We start from the raw sequence: 19,294 nt of genomic DNA, 5'->3' as shown, positions 1-19,294 counted from the left end.
AGCAGCCTGGTGTGATGAAAAGAGTGTAGAAATTTGAGTAAGACAAACCTGTCTTTCAATTCTGACAAGCTGTAACATTTGGTGTAAGTTATTTAATACCACTAAGTCTCAATTTTTTCATCATTGCAATGGCATTAACATAACATAGGGTTTTTGTATTACGTGAAATTACATTTGTGTATTAGATGTTATAAAATGGCTACCAACAAGTCCTCAGGTCACATGCATCCCTATTAATGTATTCAGTGGGAGAGGAGGTATCTTTGTCCTGGCATTTCATGCACAGGTCCAGAGATGCTTGCTGACTGAGTAAGCTTAGATCATTCACCTCTGCCCTGAGCCAAGCAATGAAGCCAGGAAGTGTGATTTGCTGATTGTCCTACCCCAACTCTTGGGCTGCTGCTGAAATACATGGACCTCGAGTTGAGGAGAAAGCTTTTCCCAAAGCAAAATCAGGAGGCTTGGCTATAAGAACCAGAAGTGGAACTGGGATAGCTAAACCTATATGTATTCACTACAGTCAAAATAGTGGGTGAATAATTAATAAAATTCATTTCCCTTCCTGTCCCTACATCATACTAGAATCTTAATATCTTGTCTCACTGTGTTGCCCAGGCTGGTCTTGAACTCCTGGATTCAAGTGATCCTCTCCCCTCAGCCTCCCAAGTAGCTGGGACTACAGGTGCATTCTACCACGCCCAGCATCTTAGTTATTATTTCTTGATGTGATGTCACAAGAGTGTCTTATCCACAGGTAGTGCCCCTTTTAATGTCATCCAGCACCTCAGTAACATTTTCTACTAATCCCCAAAGGCCCATGGCTCCCCAATCCCTTGGGGACCACAGACCTAGCCCCTCTGCCATTCCCCTGCAGGGCTGTTTATCAGTGGCATTTGCACTTCACACACATGTGTTCAATTTTTAAGGAACAGTTTCATCACCAGGAAAGGGGATTTATGGGAACAAACTTCAAACCCAGTATGAAATTCAGAGGTACTGAGATTTAATACTCGACTCAGCTTGACTTACTTAAAGCTGCTTTTTACTCGTTTCCTTCATCCACCCTCCAGATTCACCAGATCCACTCAAAACTTATAAACTCCTTTAACACCAGAGACTGTGTTTTATAAAATGCTTTTGGTGTATTTGCCCAGCCCCTGCTATGGTGCTGGGTACCCCGTAGATACTATAAATGTTTGTGGGTAAGAATAATTCTATAGGGTCGTGGCAAGCAAATTACCATTATGTATCACTGTTTACAACGTTCTATTCTTTCAAGATCATTTAAAAATGTTATTTGGAAGAGCTGTGGCAAAGGGCATAAATTCTATTTAAAGAGGTAGGTATTTACTCTTATCCTTAAAAGGTAATTTTAAGCAATCTAAAACAAATTAAGTTTTCCACCAGTTTCGGGCTTCCAAGGGAGTAAGAAAGGGCGGTTGCCAGGGAAATCTTCTCCTGATAGGGATCTGCACATTGCATAATTGTAATTTTCCTATTCTTGCTCTTTTTTTTTTTTTTTTTCTGTTTTTGCTATGAGAAGAGCAAGCTAAAAAGGCTAAAGGGACATTTAAGCCAAGTCGCATTTGTCAAGGTGAAAGCTGTGTGGAGCAGAAAAGCAGTTCTCCCAGCTGCAAAGAAGATGCAAAGAAATCGAGTGAGTAGGGAATCTGAGAGCCCACTAAAAGTGCTTAGAAGGCCAACACATTACAGCCATTTCTCTAAAAAGTTGTAGGCAGGAACCTAAAGTCCAGGGTGGAGCCTTCTTACAAATGCTAAAACGCTGTTGGGATGCTTCAAGGCTCCCAAGCCACCCTTAAAGGTGTGGCTGTCCTGCAAGTTTTCTAATCACCCACCCCCTACTCCAGACTGTTCATGTTTGTTTAAACAGCAGCTGCAAACAATACTTGGTAAGGCAGCCCCGGACCAGGAAACAACAACACTCTTTCACTTCAGAATTAAGTATTTATTATTTTGAACCCTCTTTTAGCAGTGCTAGAAAATTAGTGACACGAGAACGTTTATGCTTATTTGAATGGTTACATTTTATTTTAAAAACCACGACTGTTGAGTGGGAGTGTGCACCCCATTCTCTTCTTTTTTTTTTAGTTTATTGGTTCATTCACTTAATCATCACGGATTCCTCAGAGGCAAGGTAATATTATTAAAATCTGTGGTGTCAGACAAATGCACGTTTCAACCAATTATTATGACCTTGGGCAAGTCGTTTCATTTTTTTTTTTTTTTTTTTTTGACACAAGAGTCTCACTCTGTCGACCAGCTGGAGAGTGGTGGCACCATCATAGCTCGCTGCAGCCTCAAACTTTTGGGCTCAAGCAATCCTCTTGTCTCAGCCTCCCAAATAGCTAGGACTACAGGCACATACCACCACTACACCAGCTACATTTAAAAAATTATTTTGTAGAGATGGGGTCTTTCTTTGTTGCCCAGGCCCGTCTCAAACTCCTGGAATCAAGTGATCCTCCTGCCTTGGCCTCCCAAAGTGCTAGGATTACAGGCACGAGCCATTGCACTTGGCCATTTTACCTTTTTGAATCTCAATTTTGAAGCAGTAAGATGGAAATAGTAATGCCTATTTCATACAACTGCTGCAAAGATTAAAATAAAGTAACATAGGCACTGCCCCTAGCTCATTGAGATTATTCCATAATTGTCAGATTTTTTCAAGAATGTCAGATGCCCAACTCTCCTTTCATGATGTACATTTTTCTCTTCCTATTTACCATTCCTTTTCAAGCACAGGAAAGGCCAAACAGGTTGACCCCTAAGTCACTGCCAAGCACCCGTATTTACCTGGCTGCTGTCATTGAAATACCTTGTGTTTGGAAAGGAATCAACAGCTGCTGAGGGGTAGCTGTGCGAATAGAAACCTATCCCCTCATGCCCACCATTCAGTTGCTACTTTTCCTTGTTCTACTGCCTTTGTTTTCACCAAATCAACCAAATGCCTAGGTTCCTTCCTCCCAGTTCTTTGGTTCCTGATGAAATAGAACTTTGCTTTATGCACTCACAGCCTTAGGTTCATCAGTTTTCCTCCCAAATCTCTGCAACCCAGAATAGCTCATGGAATCGCACAGGCCTGCCTTTGTATATTTTCAGGACATACGCTCCATTTCAGCTGTCCCGGCTTTCTAAGTGTCTTCATTCCTTTTGTGGCTCTCAGATTTCCCAAAATCTCACACATTCTCATTACTCCACACCTCACCATGCAACTTCCCATCCTGAGATAATCCGCTCTCAAAGAGTCACGTGCACATGGCTTCATCTCTCAACCATCGTCTCGCAGACCATCATTGGCACAGACTATAATCTATTTAGTTACACTTTGATAACTGCAGCCCAGCCAAAGTGGGGCACTCAAGCTAGATGCCCTTGGGGAGAGACTTTTAAAACTAAGCGTTCCTACATCTGATAGGGTAGTTCTTGTAACTTTTCTTTCAAAGGGTTGTAACCCACTATTTGTTTATTAATTTTTTCCTTCAAACAGACCTCAAAACACTATAATATTATTTTCTTATCTAAAATATGTGCTTTGTAGTTTATTAAAAAATAACAATTGTTACCCAAAAGACATGTCAAAAGACATATATGAATATGCTAGAAGGGGGCGGGGGAGATTCCTGAACTGTGAATGGCAGACCTCAGCTTGGGCACAGTGTCACCCTGCACTAGTTACTAATCTCTCCCGACCTCAGTTTCTCTATTTGACAAACTGAGGCTATAATATTTACTCTTCATATCCTTCATGATAGTTGTAAGGATCATAAGACATTATGCGAACTTATGATTTTTTTCCAAACTCATGACATGATAAATGTAATTGCTGTTATTAATTTGGTCATTACTAAATATGAACATTAAGTTCAACAATTACTATCCCAGAATACATTCATTTCTTGTTTTTCTTCTCATACATATTTTTAAAAGGTTTTTAATTTATTCTAAGAGCCATAGTTTCCACATTTTAGCATTTTGGATACTGGGATAAATCATATATTCTATGGAGTGTCAGAATTTATTGATGATGTTTCTTTCTTTCTTAGTGACACAAAAAATGTTGGGACAATTGCATTAGTATCTTAGATTCAGTAAAATGTGCAGTGGCACGATCTCAGCTCACTGCAACCTCTGCCTCCCAGGTTCAAGCGATTCTCCTGCCTCAGCCTCCGGCATAGCTGGGATTACAGGCACCCACCACCACGCCCGGCTAATTTTTTGTATTTTTAGTAGAGACGGGGTTTTATATGTTGGCCAGGCTGGACTTGAACTCCTTGCCTCATGATCTGCCCGTCTCGGCCTCCCAAAGTGTTGGAATTACAGGCATGAGCCACCGCGTCTGGCCGTATGTTCCTCTTTCAACTGAGTTTAGGAAAACCTAAAGTGGCGGGGAAATGTCATCACCAAAAGATACTCCACTTCCAGCAGAGAGACAAATACCTTTTTGTGCCCATGGGCCAACTTAGGAGAACCGTTTTCTTGTCATGAAAGAAATTTTCATAAGTTTGCAAATTATTTTTATATAGTCCATTTGCACTTATATTCTTATACTAGAATATATAGTGGATAGAAATATGGCAGCCACTGCTTTTAATCCACTTCTTTTAATAATAAATGCCACTGCTTTTAATCCCCAAGATTATTGTCATTGGCCATATACTTTAAAAGTAGCCGCTGGGCATGGTGGCTCATGCCTGTAATCCCAGCACTTTGGGAGGCCAAGGGGGCAGATCACTAGGTCAGGAGATCGAGACCATCTTGGCTAACACAGTGAAACCCCCGTCTCTACTAAAAATGCAAAATATTAGCCAGGCGTGGTGGTGGGCGCCTGTAGTCCCAGCTGCTGGGGAGGCTGAGGAAGGAGAATGACGTGAACCTGGGAGGCAGAGCTTGCAGTGAGCCAAGATCATGCCACTGCACTCTCCAGCCTGGGTGACAGAGCAAGACTCCATCTCAAAAAAAAAAAAAAAAAAAAGTAGCCATGAAGAAAGCCAGGTGTGGTGGCAGGTGCCTGTAGTCCCGGCTATTCAGGAGGCTGGGGTGAGAGGATCACTTGAGCCCAGGAGTTTGAGGAGCAGCCTGGGCAACAGAGTGAGACCTCATCTCTACAAAAATTAAAAAGAATCAATTGGAAGTGGAGAGAGACTATTTTTGCTCCTAATTGAAAGTAGGCATCAGAGTCTTGGAAAGCCAAAGTCATTCATCATCAGAGGGTGTCTGTGTGCTCAGTAATATGGCTGAGTACAGTGTATAGTGCAGAACTCCCATCAAACAGAACTTTATTAAGCACTTCCTGTGTGCTTGTGGACATTACCTCATTTCGTCCACACCTAATTCTATGGGATAGGAAACTGAGGCACAGATAAGTTAATTAACTCACCCAAGGACGTACCTAGTAATTTACCCAGCAAAAATTCAAACCTGGAATTCAAGTCTGTGCAGTTTAATTGCACAGCCCACCCTCTAACCCTTTGGCAATATGGCTTCCCCCGATTTCAGTAAGCTTATGGAGTAGTTGGAGAGATGAAACAAAGACAAAGAGGGATGTCCATAAAACACCATTTCGTGATGATTTAAGTACTCAGTATAATCATGTGGACCAAGGGTTAGGATACTTTCTCTGTGAGCCATATTGTCTCCATCGCTACCATAAAGCTCTGCCCTTGTAGCTCAAAGTTAGCCATAGATAACACAGAATGAATAGGCATGCTGTGTACCAATAAAACTTTATTTACAAAAATCGATGATGAAACAGATTTAGTCTGCAAGCTATATTCTGACCCCTTATATAGATGGTACATGCTATAAATTTCATAAAGGAAAAGATTAATTTAGGCTGAAGCAGTTGGAGGGAGTCTTGGGAGAGCAGATTCAACTTTAAGGAAGACTTGAGATAGCTTAAGACGAGCTACGTGACCTGACCCCCTTTGCTTCTCTTCATGTCACGTCTCTCTTGCTCAATGCTCTCTGACAAGGCTGGCATTTTCATTGCTAGGGCTGGGATTACTCCAATCTTCTTCTTACTCTAGATAGTTTGCACTGGCTGATCCTTCTGCCTAGAAGCTCTTCCCCTAGATCCTTCCAAGGCTGGCTCTTCTGGTCATCAAATCTCTCAGATGTTACTTCTTCAAGGGGGCTTCACTGAAGGACAAGTTAAAGCAGCCCCCATCCAGCTACCCTAGCACATCACCTTATCTTATTCCTCATAGCATTTGTGCTTCCTGAAATTATCTTGTTCATTTATCAGGTGCTTGTCTATTATCTGTCTCTTCTAGCTCTCCTTCTAGAATATAAATTACATGGAATGAGACCAACATTTGTATTATTCACTGGTGTGTATTCCCAGCACCCAAACCATGGCTGGCAAATAAACAACAAAAAAATACCTGCAGAAGTAAAGAAATAAGGGAGGGAGACAGGAAGAGAGACAGAAAATATGAGCATGCCCCATTAGGTGGTGTTTTATTTTCTCCTGTTCTGTGACTGAATAGACTATAACCTTCATTAGCATGGCCCATCCTTCAGTGCCCGTGACATCATTTCAATTCAGAAAGCATTCTCATCCTGGCTGGGCACGGTGGCTCACCCCTGTAATCCCAGCACTTTGGGAGGCTGAGGCAGGCCAGATCATGAGGTCAGGAGTTTGAGACCAGCCTGGCCAACATGGCAAAACCCCGATTCTACTAAAAATACAAAAATTGGCCAGGCATGGTGGCGGGCATCTGTAATCCCAGCTACTAGGGAGGCAGGAGAATCTCTTGAACCCCGGAGGCAGAGGTTGCAGTGAGTTCAGATCGTGCCACTGCACTCCAGTCTTGGTGACAGAGCGAGACGCCGTTTCAGTTATAGATGGGCTATCACTGAAATAAAGAATGCACACTAATCCTCATTTTGTTTCATCAAAAATTAAGATGTCTGTTGGAGTGCTAACGCTTAAACATATAATTAAAAAGCAATTAATCCTTTTTTCTCATCCATAGCTACTATAAAATCTAACCTGTATTAGTTTGCTTTTATTATTATTTGTTTATGTTTGTTGAGTCCAACCCCCTCCTAAGATGGTGCACACAAGCAGGGCATCCCACCAGCCTGAAATCAAGAGGACCTGCACTCTTTGTCTCTGCTCCAGCTTTCCTTCTACCAAGACTTCCAGCTCCTGAAACTGCCAACACAGTAATAACGCAGGCTTTTCTGAGACAGCTGCAAGGTTATCTTTTTATTTGGACTTTCCTAAATCTTTTCTCTCTGTGCAGCTGAAATGGAAAGACACAGCAACCTCTGCCCAGCTCACAATAGCAGTTGCAGCCATGTAATTCTCCCTTTCTTTCCAATCAAAAGGGAGTAACATTTCACTCTTTGGGCCTGGTATGCTTACCACTTTATATGCTTTCTTCTAAAACTATCTACCTAAGCAATGTCTCCCTTTTGCTTTAGTGTTTAAGAAACAAAAAATAAAAGCTGACTCGATTATATCGATGTTAATGGCCCTTACAGTTCAGCAACTGTGTTTTTCTTCTCCAAGGTCTTGATTTTCTGTCTTTACCCTTTCCCTAGAACTGATTACTGTATTATTTTATGTGTAATCTTGTTGTATGCTACCTTTAGGTATATAAATAATGTATTACTATTCAAATTCCACTCCAATGGAAGTCACTTCCACATAACTTCTTAGCTGCTATCATTTGAAAAGTATGATTAATTGAAAGATACACAGATTAAATACTTCTCAGCTGGTTCCCTAAACAGCAGTTACAGACTGTTTCTAGTATGAGCCCAAATTTCTACCATAAACTAACTTTGAAAAAAATATCTGAACAAAATTTGTCATGTTTTGTTGCATAAGCTGTATGAGCTAATCAGTTTGTCATTAGTCTCTGACATACTCCAGAGAGCAATGCTTATGAACTTCACATCAGGATTGAGAAATAGCAAGTGTGGGGTGCATCATCTATGACCCTCAGCTGTACCAAGTTAATTTTTAAAATGTAATTGCTAAGCCTATAATGAGGCTCTGAACATGATCATATCTATGCAGTGAGTCACCTGCCAATGCAAGGAAAACAAGACTGTTCTCAGCATTTATAATTTCCTGAGAAATCTTTGTTGCTGTGGTGATTTTGATGCTTTTACCTAAAAAAAGTAAAAACATTACATTGTTACTAGCATAATTAATAAATGGCAAGTGTATCAAATGTGATGAGCACAAAGGTGTCCGGGACTATAATTGCTCAGTTCTGCAGGTGCCACAAAGCACAGCCTAGAAAGACAAGGAGCATCAAACAGTGGTCAACATATGGCCCTAGGAACTGCCTCATTGAAACTCAGCCCCTTCTTAGCTGTAACTCTGAGTGAGTTACATAACTTTAGTGTCCTCACTTGTAAAATGGGAATAATAATAATACCACCCCTCTGCTGTGTGGATCAAACGAGCTGACATTGGCCAGGCGCGGTGGCTCACACTTGTAATCCCAGCACGTTGGGAGGCCGAGGCAGGCGGATCACGAGGTCAGGAGATCGAGACCACGATGAAACCCCGTCTCTACTAAAAATACAAAAAATTAGCCGGGCGTGGTTGCAGGCGCCTGTAGTCCCAGCTACTCGGAGAGGCTGAGACAGGAGAATGGCGTGAACCCGGGAGGCGGAGCTTGCAGTGAGCCAAGATCGCGCCACTGCACTCCAGCCTGGGCGACAGAGCAAGACTCCGTCTCAAAAAAAAAAAAAAAAAAAAAAAAAAAAAAAAAAAATGAGCTGACATTTATAAAGCACTTAGAACAGTGCCTGAACACAGGAGCACAATATAAGAATTTACTAAATAAAATGAACATGCTGCAGGGTGATGCTTCATCTTGGTTAGTACTTTTCAGAATTAGAACCTACAAACCACTGTTTTCAAGACCATGAATAGTAGCGTCTCTTCAATCTGAAGTTCTTAGATCTAAACTTTCAAGTTATACAGGTGAATTAACAATTAAAAAGGAAAGAATTATGCTCTTTTAGTAGAACATCTATTCTCACTTCCTTAGAACCTATAATATTTAGAAATCTCTGTCTGATATGTGTGTGTGCTATTGTGGACAATTTTCTTAACACTTTAGGTTTCAAAGTGATATATTATAAATCATAAAATTTTGATTAATATAATTTTGATCTTAGGAGTTAAACACTTCGAACCCTAATGCTGCCGTTTTAGCTGTGTGTCCTTTGGCAAGTTACTTACCTTCTCTGAGCTCCTGCTTCTCACCTGAGAAAAACAGAAAAATATGCACAGGTTGTTGTATGGATGAAATGAGATCTTGTAGGCAAATTTTTTTTAGCGGAGTTAAATGTTGATAATGAAGTACCATGTTATTTTAATGGATAAGCAGTAAATCGTTAACATTAAAATATTAAAAGCCTTTTTATTTTCTCATTGCAAACCTGGCCAATTCCAGGGAGCCTTTCCTGGATCCTCCTTTCCCATCACCATTATTGCTAACTTTCGTTTCTCTTCTCGTCTCTGTTATAAATATGTTGAGGGCGAGAACCAGCCTCCCCCTTTTTTGGTCTCTTTTACTTAAGCCTTGTGTAGTGCTCTGTCCACTGTAGGATGTTTGCTGTGTTACTTCTTAATGAATAAAAAGAGTGGCTATTATGCATTTTTTTCACATCATGAAAAATGAAGAAGGAATGAGATCTAGGTTGAGTTCATGTTGAAGTGGAAAATCTAAGAGGAACTTAAGAGAAAGTCATGAAGACGGCTTCTAAAACATAGTGCAGTGTTCTGCTGAACTCAGAAAAAGTGATTGTGGAAAGAAAAAAAAAGAGCAGTGCACTGACAACATGATTTTGTTGTGGTACCCACAGTTAGGGACTTAGAGTAGGATCCAGCAAAGCAAAAGGAAAGGAACAATTCAGACAAGTAGTAGCTACACCAGGTAAGTCGAGCAATCAGATGGCCAAAAGGGGAGAAACTTGCAAGACGTGTTATTTGTATGTATGTGTGTGCATGGGTGTGCAGAGGCCAACAAAAAATAAAAGCCAGAAAATGACATTATCTTCCATTAGGAGACCATTGGGAACCTTTAGAGAGTGCTTTAAGCAGATCTATGGGAGCTGAATTCAAATTAAGAAAGATTCAGAAAGAATAAGTGACTGGGGAGTAAATGCAGCTGGTGGAGACCACTGGTTTAGGAAGAAGACAGACTGGATACGAGATGGTAAAGTTGAAAGGTTCAAGGAAGGCATAGATCAATCAGAAAACATTCCCGAATCTTAAATGGCAATTGAAAACAAATCACTGAAAAGCTCAAATAAAATTGCTCTCCTTTCAAATGGCATTCTTATGCCTGACTCAACTATTATCAGCATGAGAAAACTGAGATGTACAAATGATTCAAAGCCAGTGGTTTTAATTTTGCTACTACATGAGTCATGTTAAAGACTGAGACGTGGATTTGTACATATTCAAAATATTTTTGAGCCTATTACAATAAGATATTGTTATTGAAAGGTTAATGTCTAAAGTTTCAGATAATTATATTACCAATATCCAGCACCATACCAAAAAAAAGAAAATACTTGGTCTTATTTATACATTTTAAAATAACTAAGAGGATAATTGGAATGTTTATAACACAAAGAAATCACAAATGCTTGAGGTGATGGATACCCCATTTACCCTGATGTGATTATTACACATCGTATGCTTGTATCAAAATAGCTTATGTACTCTATAAATATATACACTTACTACGTACTCATAAAAATTAGAAATGTTAGCCTGTAATCCCAGCACTTTGGGAGGCCTAGGCGGGCTGATCAAGAGGTCAGGAGATCAAGACCATCCTGGCTAACACGGTGAAACCCCATCTCTACTAAAAATACAAATAATTAGCCAGGTGTGGTGGTGGGTGCCTGTAGTCCCAGCTACTCAGGAGGCTGAGGCAGGAGAATGGCATGAACCCGGGAAGCGGAGCTTGCAATGAGCCAAGATTGCGCCACTGCACTCCAGCCTGGGCGACAGAGCAAGACTCCATCTCAAAAAAAAAAAAAATTAAATTAAAAATGTTAAATCTAAAAAAAAGGAAAAAGAAAAGAAAAAGGTAGGATTTTATAAAAAGTGAGTTATCTGTTTTCTGTCTGAATAGGTTCCTCAAGATGAATGGACAGGGTACACCCCTCGAGGTAAAGATGATGAAATTCCATGCCGAAGAATGCGGAGTGGCAGTTATATCAAGGCCATGGGGGATGAAGACAGTGGAGACTCAGACACGAGTCCCAAGCCTTCTCCAAAAGTTGCTGCACGGAGAGAAAGCTATCTCAAGGCTACTCAGCCATCCCTTACAGAACTCACCACACTCAAGTGAGTAGTCCTAACCCTGCCCTTGCGATAGTCCAGGTGCTTGTATTATCACCGAGGCTCAGATGGTGTATCTCCTAGAGTAAGTGGGGCAGAAACATCCTACAGGTGGAGCAGTGCAGTACATTGATTGTGACTTTAGATCTGATGTCTGTACCACAGTGCCTTTGTAGAGAGAGGCAACAGATGTGTTCTGCATTGATCATAAGCTGAACCCCTCATCTCTAAGAAGCAGAAGCAATCCAATCTTTTCAGAAGCCATTCTGGATTTAAAGGAATCCAGAATGGCTTCTGAAAAGAATGAAAATTTCTGGTCAATGAGAATATACATGTATCCCAATTCTTGAATGTTTGCTCAGGCACGAAGTACACACAAGAACTTTTTCTTAAGACTCTTGAATTTTTCAGATAATTGAGTAACATAATAGAGGAGATTGTCTTGGAGAAGTTATAGAGTGTGGCCATGCTTTAAAATTGGATATGTGAAGGTTCTTGACATACATTTTTAAACTTGGGCACTCAATATGGATTACAACTGAAGGCCTTAAAGAGGTTTTGTTTTGAAAATATAAATATAGTCATACATTATTTAATGATGGAGTTACATTCTGAGAAATGCATCATTAAGCGATTTCACTGTGCACACATCATAGAGTACACTTACAAAAACTTAGATGGTCTAGCCTACTACACACTTAGGCTATATGGTATGGCCTATTGCTCCTAAGTTGCAAACCTATACAGCAAATTACTGTACTGAATGCTGTGGGCAACTCTCACACAATGGTAAGTATTTGTTTATGTAACTATATCCAAACATAGAAAAATACAGTAAAAATACAGTATTATAATCTTATGGGACAACCATATTATATGCATCATTAACTGAAATGTTGTTGTGCAGCATATGACTGTAGTCCTTAACTGTATTTGTGCTGTTTTTAAACAAAGAATAGCGCTATGCAGGAAATCACTGAGATTGATTATTTTAAGCAAGACCTGATTTAATTCTAAATGCTGTTTATAGAGAGTAAATTCTTTAGAGTCTTGGAATGTAGAAATAGATAGAATTCCCTTTGGACCTGAAAAATATATTACAGATAATTCGTATTTTTAAGTGCCTTTGATTCCATATTTTGATGAAGTAAACATTACTATTCATGCATGTATATTATGTTACTAAATAAAATATTAAAATGCAAAATAAAACAAAAAATCAAAGCAGTCGAGTTAAGGAAAACAAACCCAAATGTTAATCAAGAGCACTGAAAAACAGCTGACTATTGTGGGATGGAAATTTATTTAAATAGCAGAGTATGTTGTATTTTAAAGATCCGGACAGAGACAACCTCTCATGAATTATTTTTCAAGGGTTCGTGTGGAACAATTCTGGATCATTTTAATCAAAAATTAATACCAATGCACTCGTAAATTAAGCCAAGAAAAAAACCTCTTCCTTGTTTCTTTGGCTTCCAGTTGCCCTTCCTCTTTGCCTTTATTACTACATGTGTTACTTTTCAAGAATCGTCAGAACAAACTACCACAAACTTGGTGGCTTGATTAGATCTACAAAGACTCTATTTCCAAATAAGGTCACATTTACCGATAGTAGGAGTTAGAACTTCAGTATATCTATTTGGAGAACAGAATTGGACCCAAAACATTGCCACACAAGGTAAAAAAAAAAAAAAAAAAACATGGAAATAAAAAACAGAAACAAGTCTTCATTGCACTTTGGCACATCTAGCAGAAGCTCAGAAAATTAAATTAAAAGAACTGGATTTGTAAGAAAGGCAGTGGACCAAGGTGACATGAAATGAGGGAGGCCAAGGACCCTTCTGAAAAAAAATATTCTTCTATGGACCTTAAAATATCTCTCCACTAGACACAATGTTAGGTAGTCATGGCCATAGGGTTAACATCTTCCAGAAGATGCAAGAAAAGGATTGCAATGGGCAAGAAAGTCACTTAAACTGGCAACCTCCAGAGTCCTTTCCACCTCCTGAGTATCCCGTTAGGTTGTCATCAAGATGCATTGGTCACATTCGCTGAGTGACACTTTGGGTCTTGGGTGATAAGATAGAGGAATTGCTCTTGTCCACAGCAATACCCAGGTAAGAGGAGAACAGAAAGATGCAGAGCCATGAGGAAGATGAGGAGAGTGCTCTGAGGAGACTGAGGACAGGGGTAGAGGGTAGGGGCTGAAATCAACTTCACAATCATGCCCTGGGCTACTCTCGTAGCTTCAGGATGTGGACGATCACTCTGAAGTCATTGAAACTCTTTCTTTCTCATTTGCCTTCTTCACAATATGACCCTCCTCTAACATCCTGGACCATATTTTTGTGACCACCATATATTTCTTTTGCTGCTCAGAAGTTTTCAGAGCAGAAAGAGGCAAACATGCAGATGACAGCTAGGCTGATGGTAGAGAGTCAGCTCCTTCAGACGGTGAAGTTGTTGAACTGAGAATGAGTTAGTGACGCTATTTCGTCCCTCCCCACTTACAGAAATTCAAAGTGGTGATAAATGGACAGGAGAACACCTACTAAACTGAAAACATTTTACTTAGGATGGAGTTTCCCCAAACCATCTCTCTAGTCCCCTATTCTTTGGCAGGAAAGAGAACTTTTTTTTCCTATGTTTATGTAAGACGGATAGTGTGCCAACATCATAACAAGGTTTGAAGGAAGCACATCTCATATATTACTGTGAGAACTCAATCATCATGATTATGATCCACAAAAGGATCACAGGAGAATCTCAGACAACCATTCAAACATATCTTCCTTCCCTGTGCTACCATCACATCCCCTAAAATCATTTCTCATAGTTCCACTTACCTCCATTCCTTTCACATTCACCTTTTTTATGAGTTCCCTTTGTCATTACAGTCTACACATTAAACCTCCGTCATCTTCAACTGCATACAATTGTTAGTGACCTCTAGTTTAACCAGACTGGCCAGGCATGGTGGCTTACACCTGTAATCCCAGCACTTTGGGAGGCCGAGGTGGGCAGATTGCTTGGGCCCAGGAGTTCGAGACCAGCCTGGGCAACATGGCAAAACCTTTTCTCTACAAAAACTACAAAATTTAGCCGGGTGTGGTGGCGTGTGCCTGTAGTCCCAGCTACTTGAGAGGCTGAGGTGGGAGGATCATTTGAACCCAGGAAGTTGAGGCTGCAGTGAGCCATGATTGAGCCTTGCACCCCAGCCTGGGCAGCAGAGAGAGACCCTGTCTCAAAATTAATTAATTAATTAATAGTTTAACCAGATTGAAAGAGATACAAAAAAAAAGGAAAATACACTATAGAGGCAAAAATTCAGACATGACATGACTTATAATCAATTCTGTCTTTCATTCCTTGATGATGTTTTGACTGCAGATCATTATTTTTCTAGAATTTTGAAGGATTCAGTCCCTTATGAGAAAAAAGATCCCCATATCCTGGAATTCTAGTTCCTCAAAAAAGAAAACTATATTTATGTTCCTACTTCTTTGACATTTAAGCCGATTTTTTTTCCCTCCTTCCTCCTCAGCAATTCACAGCTTTAGGGATGAATCATAGCCCTGAACCAAGATAACTAAAATTAGGCAAGTGAGATTGGGGCAACATTTTGTTTAAGGTTTTCAACTCCCATCTTCTCTCAGAAATGTTGAAGAGAAGCCACTCCTACACTTTCTTACATTGTTTTTCTCTTTTCTTTTCTATTTTCCAAAGACATCTTGAGGATTTATTTATGTGGGTGATTTTTCATCAGCTGCTTACTGTTAGTTATTGGGTCCTCAGACATATAAGGCCTAAGGTCAGTTAAACATTCTGGTGTTAGGAGTAGTTTTGAGACAATGAAGTCCATCTTTGGGCCAGCAAAACTCCTCCTGTAGCTACTCTTGGAAAACCATTATTTCGGTCACTCTCTTCTCTTATCCCACAGCTATTAACAAATCGCTCCACCTCATCACTAGCTTTTCCTTCTTCCTTACTTATTAGCTAACAATAAATTTGAAATGGCGTATCACCCAAGAATATTAGTATTTTCAAAAAAAATTCTGAATGTTTAATAGTAAATTTCCAGGCAAGTAGAGGAGACATTTAGGGGCCAGAGTTCCCTCAAAGCATGTTGTTGCAGCCTGGCACTGATGAAGAACTTAAGTCTCTTACCTGGAGTGCTATTTATTCTAGAACTGACACTACTGCCTGCTGCCATGATTAGTTAAAACCAAGTCCAAATCCCATCTGAGACTTTTATTCGATACACTGCAGAAAGAACTTTTTAAAAATTATACTAAGTGGGGTGTCATTTAAAAGATTCTGAAGTTAAATTCAAATATCTATTAATCCTGCATGAATAATAGTTTAAATGTCTTAATACTTCATCTCTTTATCCAAGCACTAAGAAAAATTCTCCCCCTGGAAGAAATAGTCAGTCTATAATATTACAGATTTTGAAACTCCTCTGAAATTGAGGAGAAGGATTCCAGGCTGTCGCAAGAGAGCCAGTCAGAGCTCCTAGCAATTTTGATAAAGTGTCTAACAAAAGGCTTCAGGAAGATTTATTTTCAGTTCTAAACGCCTTGAAGACAAATCATTTTTCATTTTCAGGATGGTTAATCCTCTTAATCTTCATTTTTCCCCCTGGCCCTGAACCTTTTTTTGTTTGTTTGTTTTAGATAAATTGGAAAAATGTAAATTCAAATTTGGAAAAATACTAAGTAGCTGTGTGCCTTTTGGCAAATGGATTAATGTCTCTGAACCTCCTCATAAATGAGAGTCTCAGTCTCTTTGCATGGATGGCACCACTTAGGCGGCTCTCCCTACAACTCCTCCCACCCCAAACCTGTGGCAGACAGCATTAGCCAATCCCAGCATTGATGGATCCCATCACCCTACCCACTGAGAACAGACTGAGCCCCTGAACCAGTCTCAATGCAGTGCTCCAGCCACCATGATTCATCTATCCGAGATGCCCACGGGTGCTATCCTTAGTCGACAGGAAATGTCTCCCAGGAACCTTTCAGCACTGACGTGTATAATTGTAAGAACAAAGCACAGTAGAGTGGTGGTTCACAGTTTAAAGACAAAAGGAAGTAGTATTGGTAAAGAAAATAATTTGAGAAGAGGTAGATGGAGTGTTCTTCTTCAACTTTAATTCTGGATATTTTAAATGCATTGATTTCTACGTGAGGAACCCAAAACCATAGCCTCTTGCTGGAGTCTCTTTTGTTATTGTTGTTGTTTATCTTGTATACATTTTTTGCTCCCCTTTTTTCCTCCTGGACATGCTGTGTTCTTGCCTGTTCCTCACGTCATATACTCCCCTCCTACCTACCTACTGCTCCTTGTTTTCCTTTCCTTGCTAGAGAAAGAGGGGGATGGGATGAAGATTAGAGCATCGCTATTTTTTTCCCCAAAGATATGAACTGTATTGCGAACATAGCAATTTGTATCATCGCATCTCTGTTCTAAGTAGCATGAAATGTCTCTGTTTTGCCTAAACACTTTTTTATTCCTCTCCTACCTGTTCCTCCGTATCATTATAACGTATAATGGCAAATGCTCCTTACAAAATAGGGAGAACAAGAAAATCCAACCTGCCACACGAAATTGTGAATTTACGTCCTCAGTGATCAGTGATATAAACTCAGGGTAGTGTCCCATTCTTCCCTGACTGTAATACTTTCTTCTGTTATCCTCTATACTTCTAACTCCCCACTCCCACTTTCCAATATAATAAGAAACGCGACGTGTTTAAATCAGGGAAAGTCATTCCTGCTCACAGAAAAATCATCACTTGCTCATCTACAAATTATCTAAATACCTTTCAAATCTTTGTTAGAAATCAGCTTGATTTAAAAAAGAAAAAACAGCTAATACAAGCAATCATCTATTACATTCAGTTCCAGATCACCACTCTAGTTTTTAAAAAAATGTTCCTTCATTGAGATATGAATGCTGTCCTCCAAATGATGTGGGCATGTGTGAGTATTGTAGTCTGTACCAAATCCTGGTTTCTTGCTATATAATTACTCTTTAGAAAAGCCTGTGTTGAAAGGAAGCCTGCGTAGACTGAAAAGTCTCTACAGTGATCATGACTACAGAGAGGAGAGAACTCCTTGTATGTCTTTAAAGGAAGCGAAAGAATAAAAGAAAGTCCCAATACTTTTCTAGAGAGAAGGAATGAGACATTCTTAAAAGTTAAGAGTCAGGAATTGGGGGAGGGAGAGCATCAGGATAAATAGCTAATGCATGCTGGGCTTAATACCTGGGTGATGGGTTGATAGGTGCAGCAAACCACCATGCACACGTTTACCTATGTAACAAACCTGCACATCCTGCACATGTATCCCAAAACTTAAAATAATTTTTTTTTAAGTAGGAGGGATATTTACATTTTAACAAGGTTGTAAGTGCCTGACTTAGTGCTACGGGCTTTACATACGTGTTTTCTTTTGATCATCATAACTCTATGCATGCAATTTTGCCCATTTTACAAATGACAAATTTGCATCTCAGAGAGATTAAATAACTTTTTTAAGGTCACCTATCAATCAAATGTCACAGCTAAGATTTGAGCCCAGGTGTTGAAACCAGAAAAGATAAAAAGCTGGATGGAAAGTTGAACTTACTAAGACTGCAGTGATGAGCTATTTAAAAGACATTTAATAATGGAGGGGAAAGGAAGATCAACTGGGTGTGGACAACTGAGAAGTGGTACCCAGGAAAAACAGACATTCAAAACAGATTGTGAGAGTGAAGGATGGATTTGAAGGGGCATCAGAAGCCTGCAGTGAAGTGAGTTCTAAGTCGCAAGTGTAAACATCAGACATGCAGCTGAAACAGGAAGGATCTTGAGAACATCTTGACTCAGGCTTAGCCTCAGGTGCAGGAAAGAAGAACCAATGATCAAAGGATCAGAGCTGCAGAAGGCGCTGGCTGACAGAGGACGCAGGAAGAAGGGACGTACTCTTAGGAGCCTGGGTTCAGCTCTGTGGTGACTAATACAATAATGAATCCTGGGCCTGTCTGTGTTCTGTGGCTTACCGTGTGTAACCTGAACCTTCTTCAAAGGATGGCAGACCAGGTTTGCACCCTTGACAGCTAGCTTCAAGGGGCAATGTAAACAAAGCCCTAAGACAGCAGAGGGAGGGGAGCGGGGAAGTCCCTGGCTAAGGGTTCTGGAAACAAAGACTCCCCACTTCCTTTAGGTAGTGCTGATCAGAGATGCTGCCCACTGTCCTTCCAGGACGGCTTCTCTTTGCAGAGAGCCTTAAAATTCCTTCGTCTTGTCTGTCTGCTACCTGCCATTTATTCAATTTAATATCTATGTTCCCGTTAAAGTGCAGACAACGAGGTAAAGAGAACACCCTAATTACAATCAGAAATTATATTCATGCAATCACTCACTCACTCATTTATTCATGCAACAAACATTTGGTACCTTTAATAATTTAAGTACTGTGTCCATCATTTATACCTTGGTTTCAATATTCACTAAATGCTTTACTAAAATCTGGTTTTCCAGAGTCAACTGGAAGAGAAAAATATACACAGACACACACACACACATAGACGAGTCTAAGAATGGCAAAAGCAGGCACTACAAAGAAGAAAGGAACTTAAAATTCAGAGGCTGGTGGTGTTAAAATTGATAGTTTTGGTCAGAATTATTTTCTGATGAGAGAAATCTGCATTGCCTGGCATAAGAAAGGATTGTGGTTTTGTTTCTTTTTTGTTCCTGTTTTGTTTTGTTTACAGGTTACTATTTTGTCAGCAGAGTTCGTTATTAGCTTCACTTTTGCTGTATCATTTATTATTAAATAAATTCTTCTTATGCATGCAGATGGACGGACATTTTGCAGGAATGAGAAAAGCTTCTTTAAAAGGAAGCCTAGGCGGACATATTAGAAGCTGCCTCTAATCCTTTTTAGAAGCAAG

The 19,294-nt window shown here is 39.9% G+C and overlaps 1 protein-coding gene and 1 non-coding gene across 24 annotated transcripts in view; one reads left to right on the top strand and one right to left on the bottom strand.

The window, feature by feature from the left end:
* DLGAP1 (DLG associated protein 1) overlaps positions 1-19,294 on the top strand; it is a 993,959-nt gene that overhangs the window by 661,037 nt on the left and 313,628 nt on the right. For 17 of the 23 annotated variants that reach the window (XM_058438584.1, XM_032152723.2, XM_032152722.2 and 14 more), the window contains one exon: positions 11,145-11,359. In XM_058438584.1, the coding sequence (XP_058294567.1) occupies positions 11,145-11,359 (215 nt within the window). Of the gene's footprint in view, positions 1-1,543; positions 1,658-11,144; positions 11,360-19,294 lie in introns of all 23 variants that reach the window. The other 6 variants (XM_058438597.1, XM_058438589.1, XM_058438588.1 and 3 more) reach the window with 1 other exon arrangement.
* Positions 14,004-14,107, bottom strand: LOC116470099 (small nucleolar RNA U13). The gene has a single exon (XR_004248528.1). It is a non-coding gene; the product is annotated as a small nucleolar RNA U13 (small nucleolar RNA).

This window comes from Hylobates moloch, unplaced genomic scaffold (genome assembly GCF_009828535.3).
Source record: "Hylobates moloch isolate HMO894 unplaced genomic scaffold, HMol_V3 SCAFFOLD_5, whole genome shotgun sequence".
NCBI classification, from domain to species: Eukaryota; Metazoa; Chordata; class Mammalia; order Primates; family Hylobatidae; genus Hylobates; species Hylobates moloch.
This window is presented reverse-complemented; position numbering and strand designations above follow the sequence as displayed.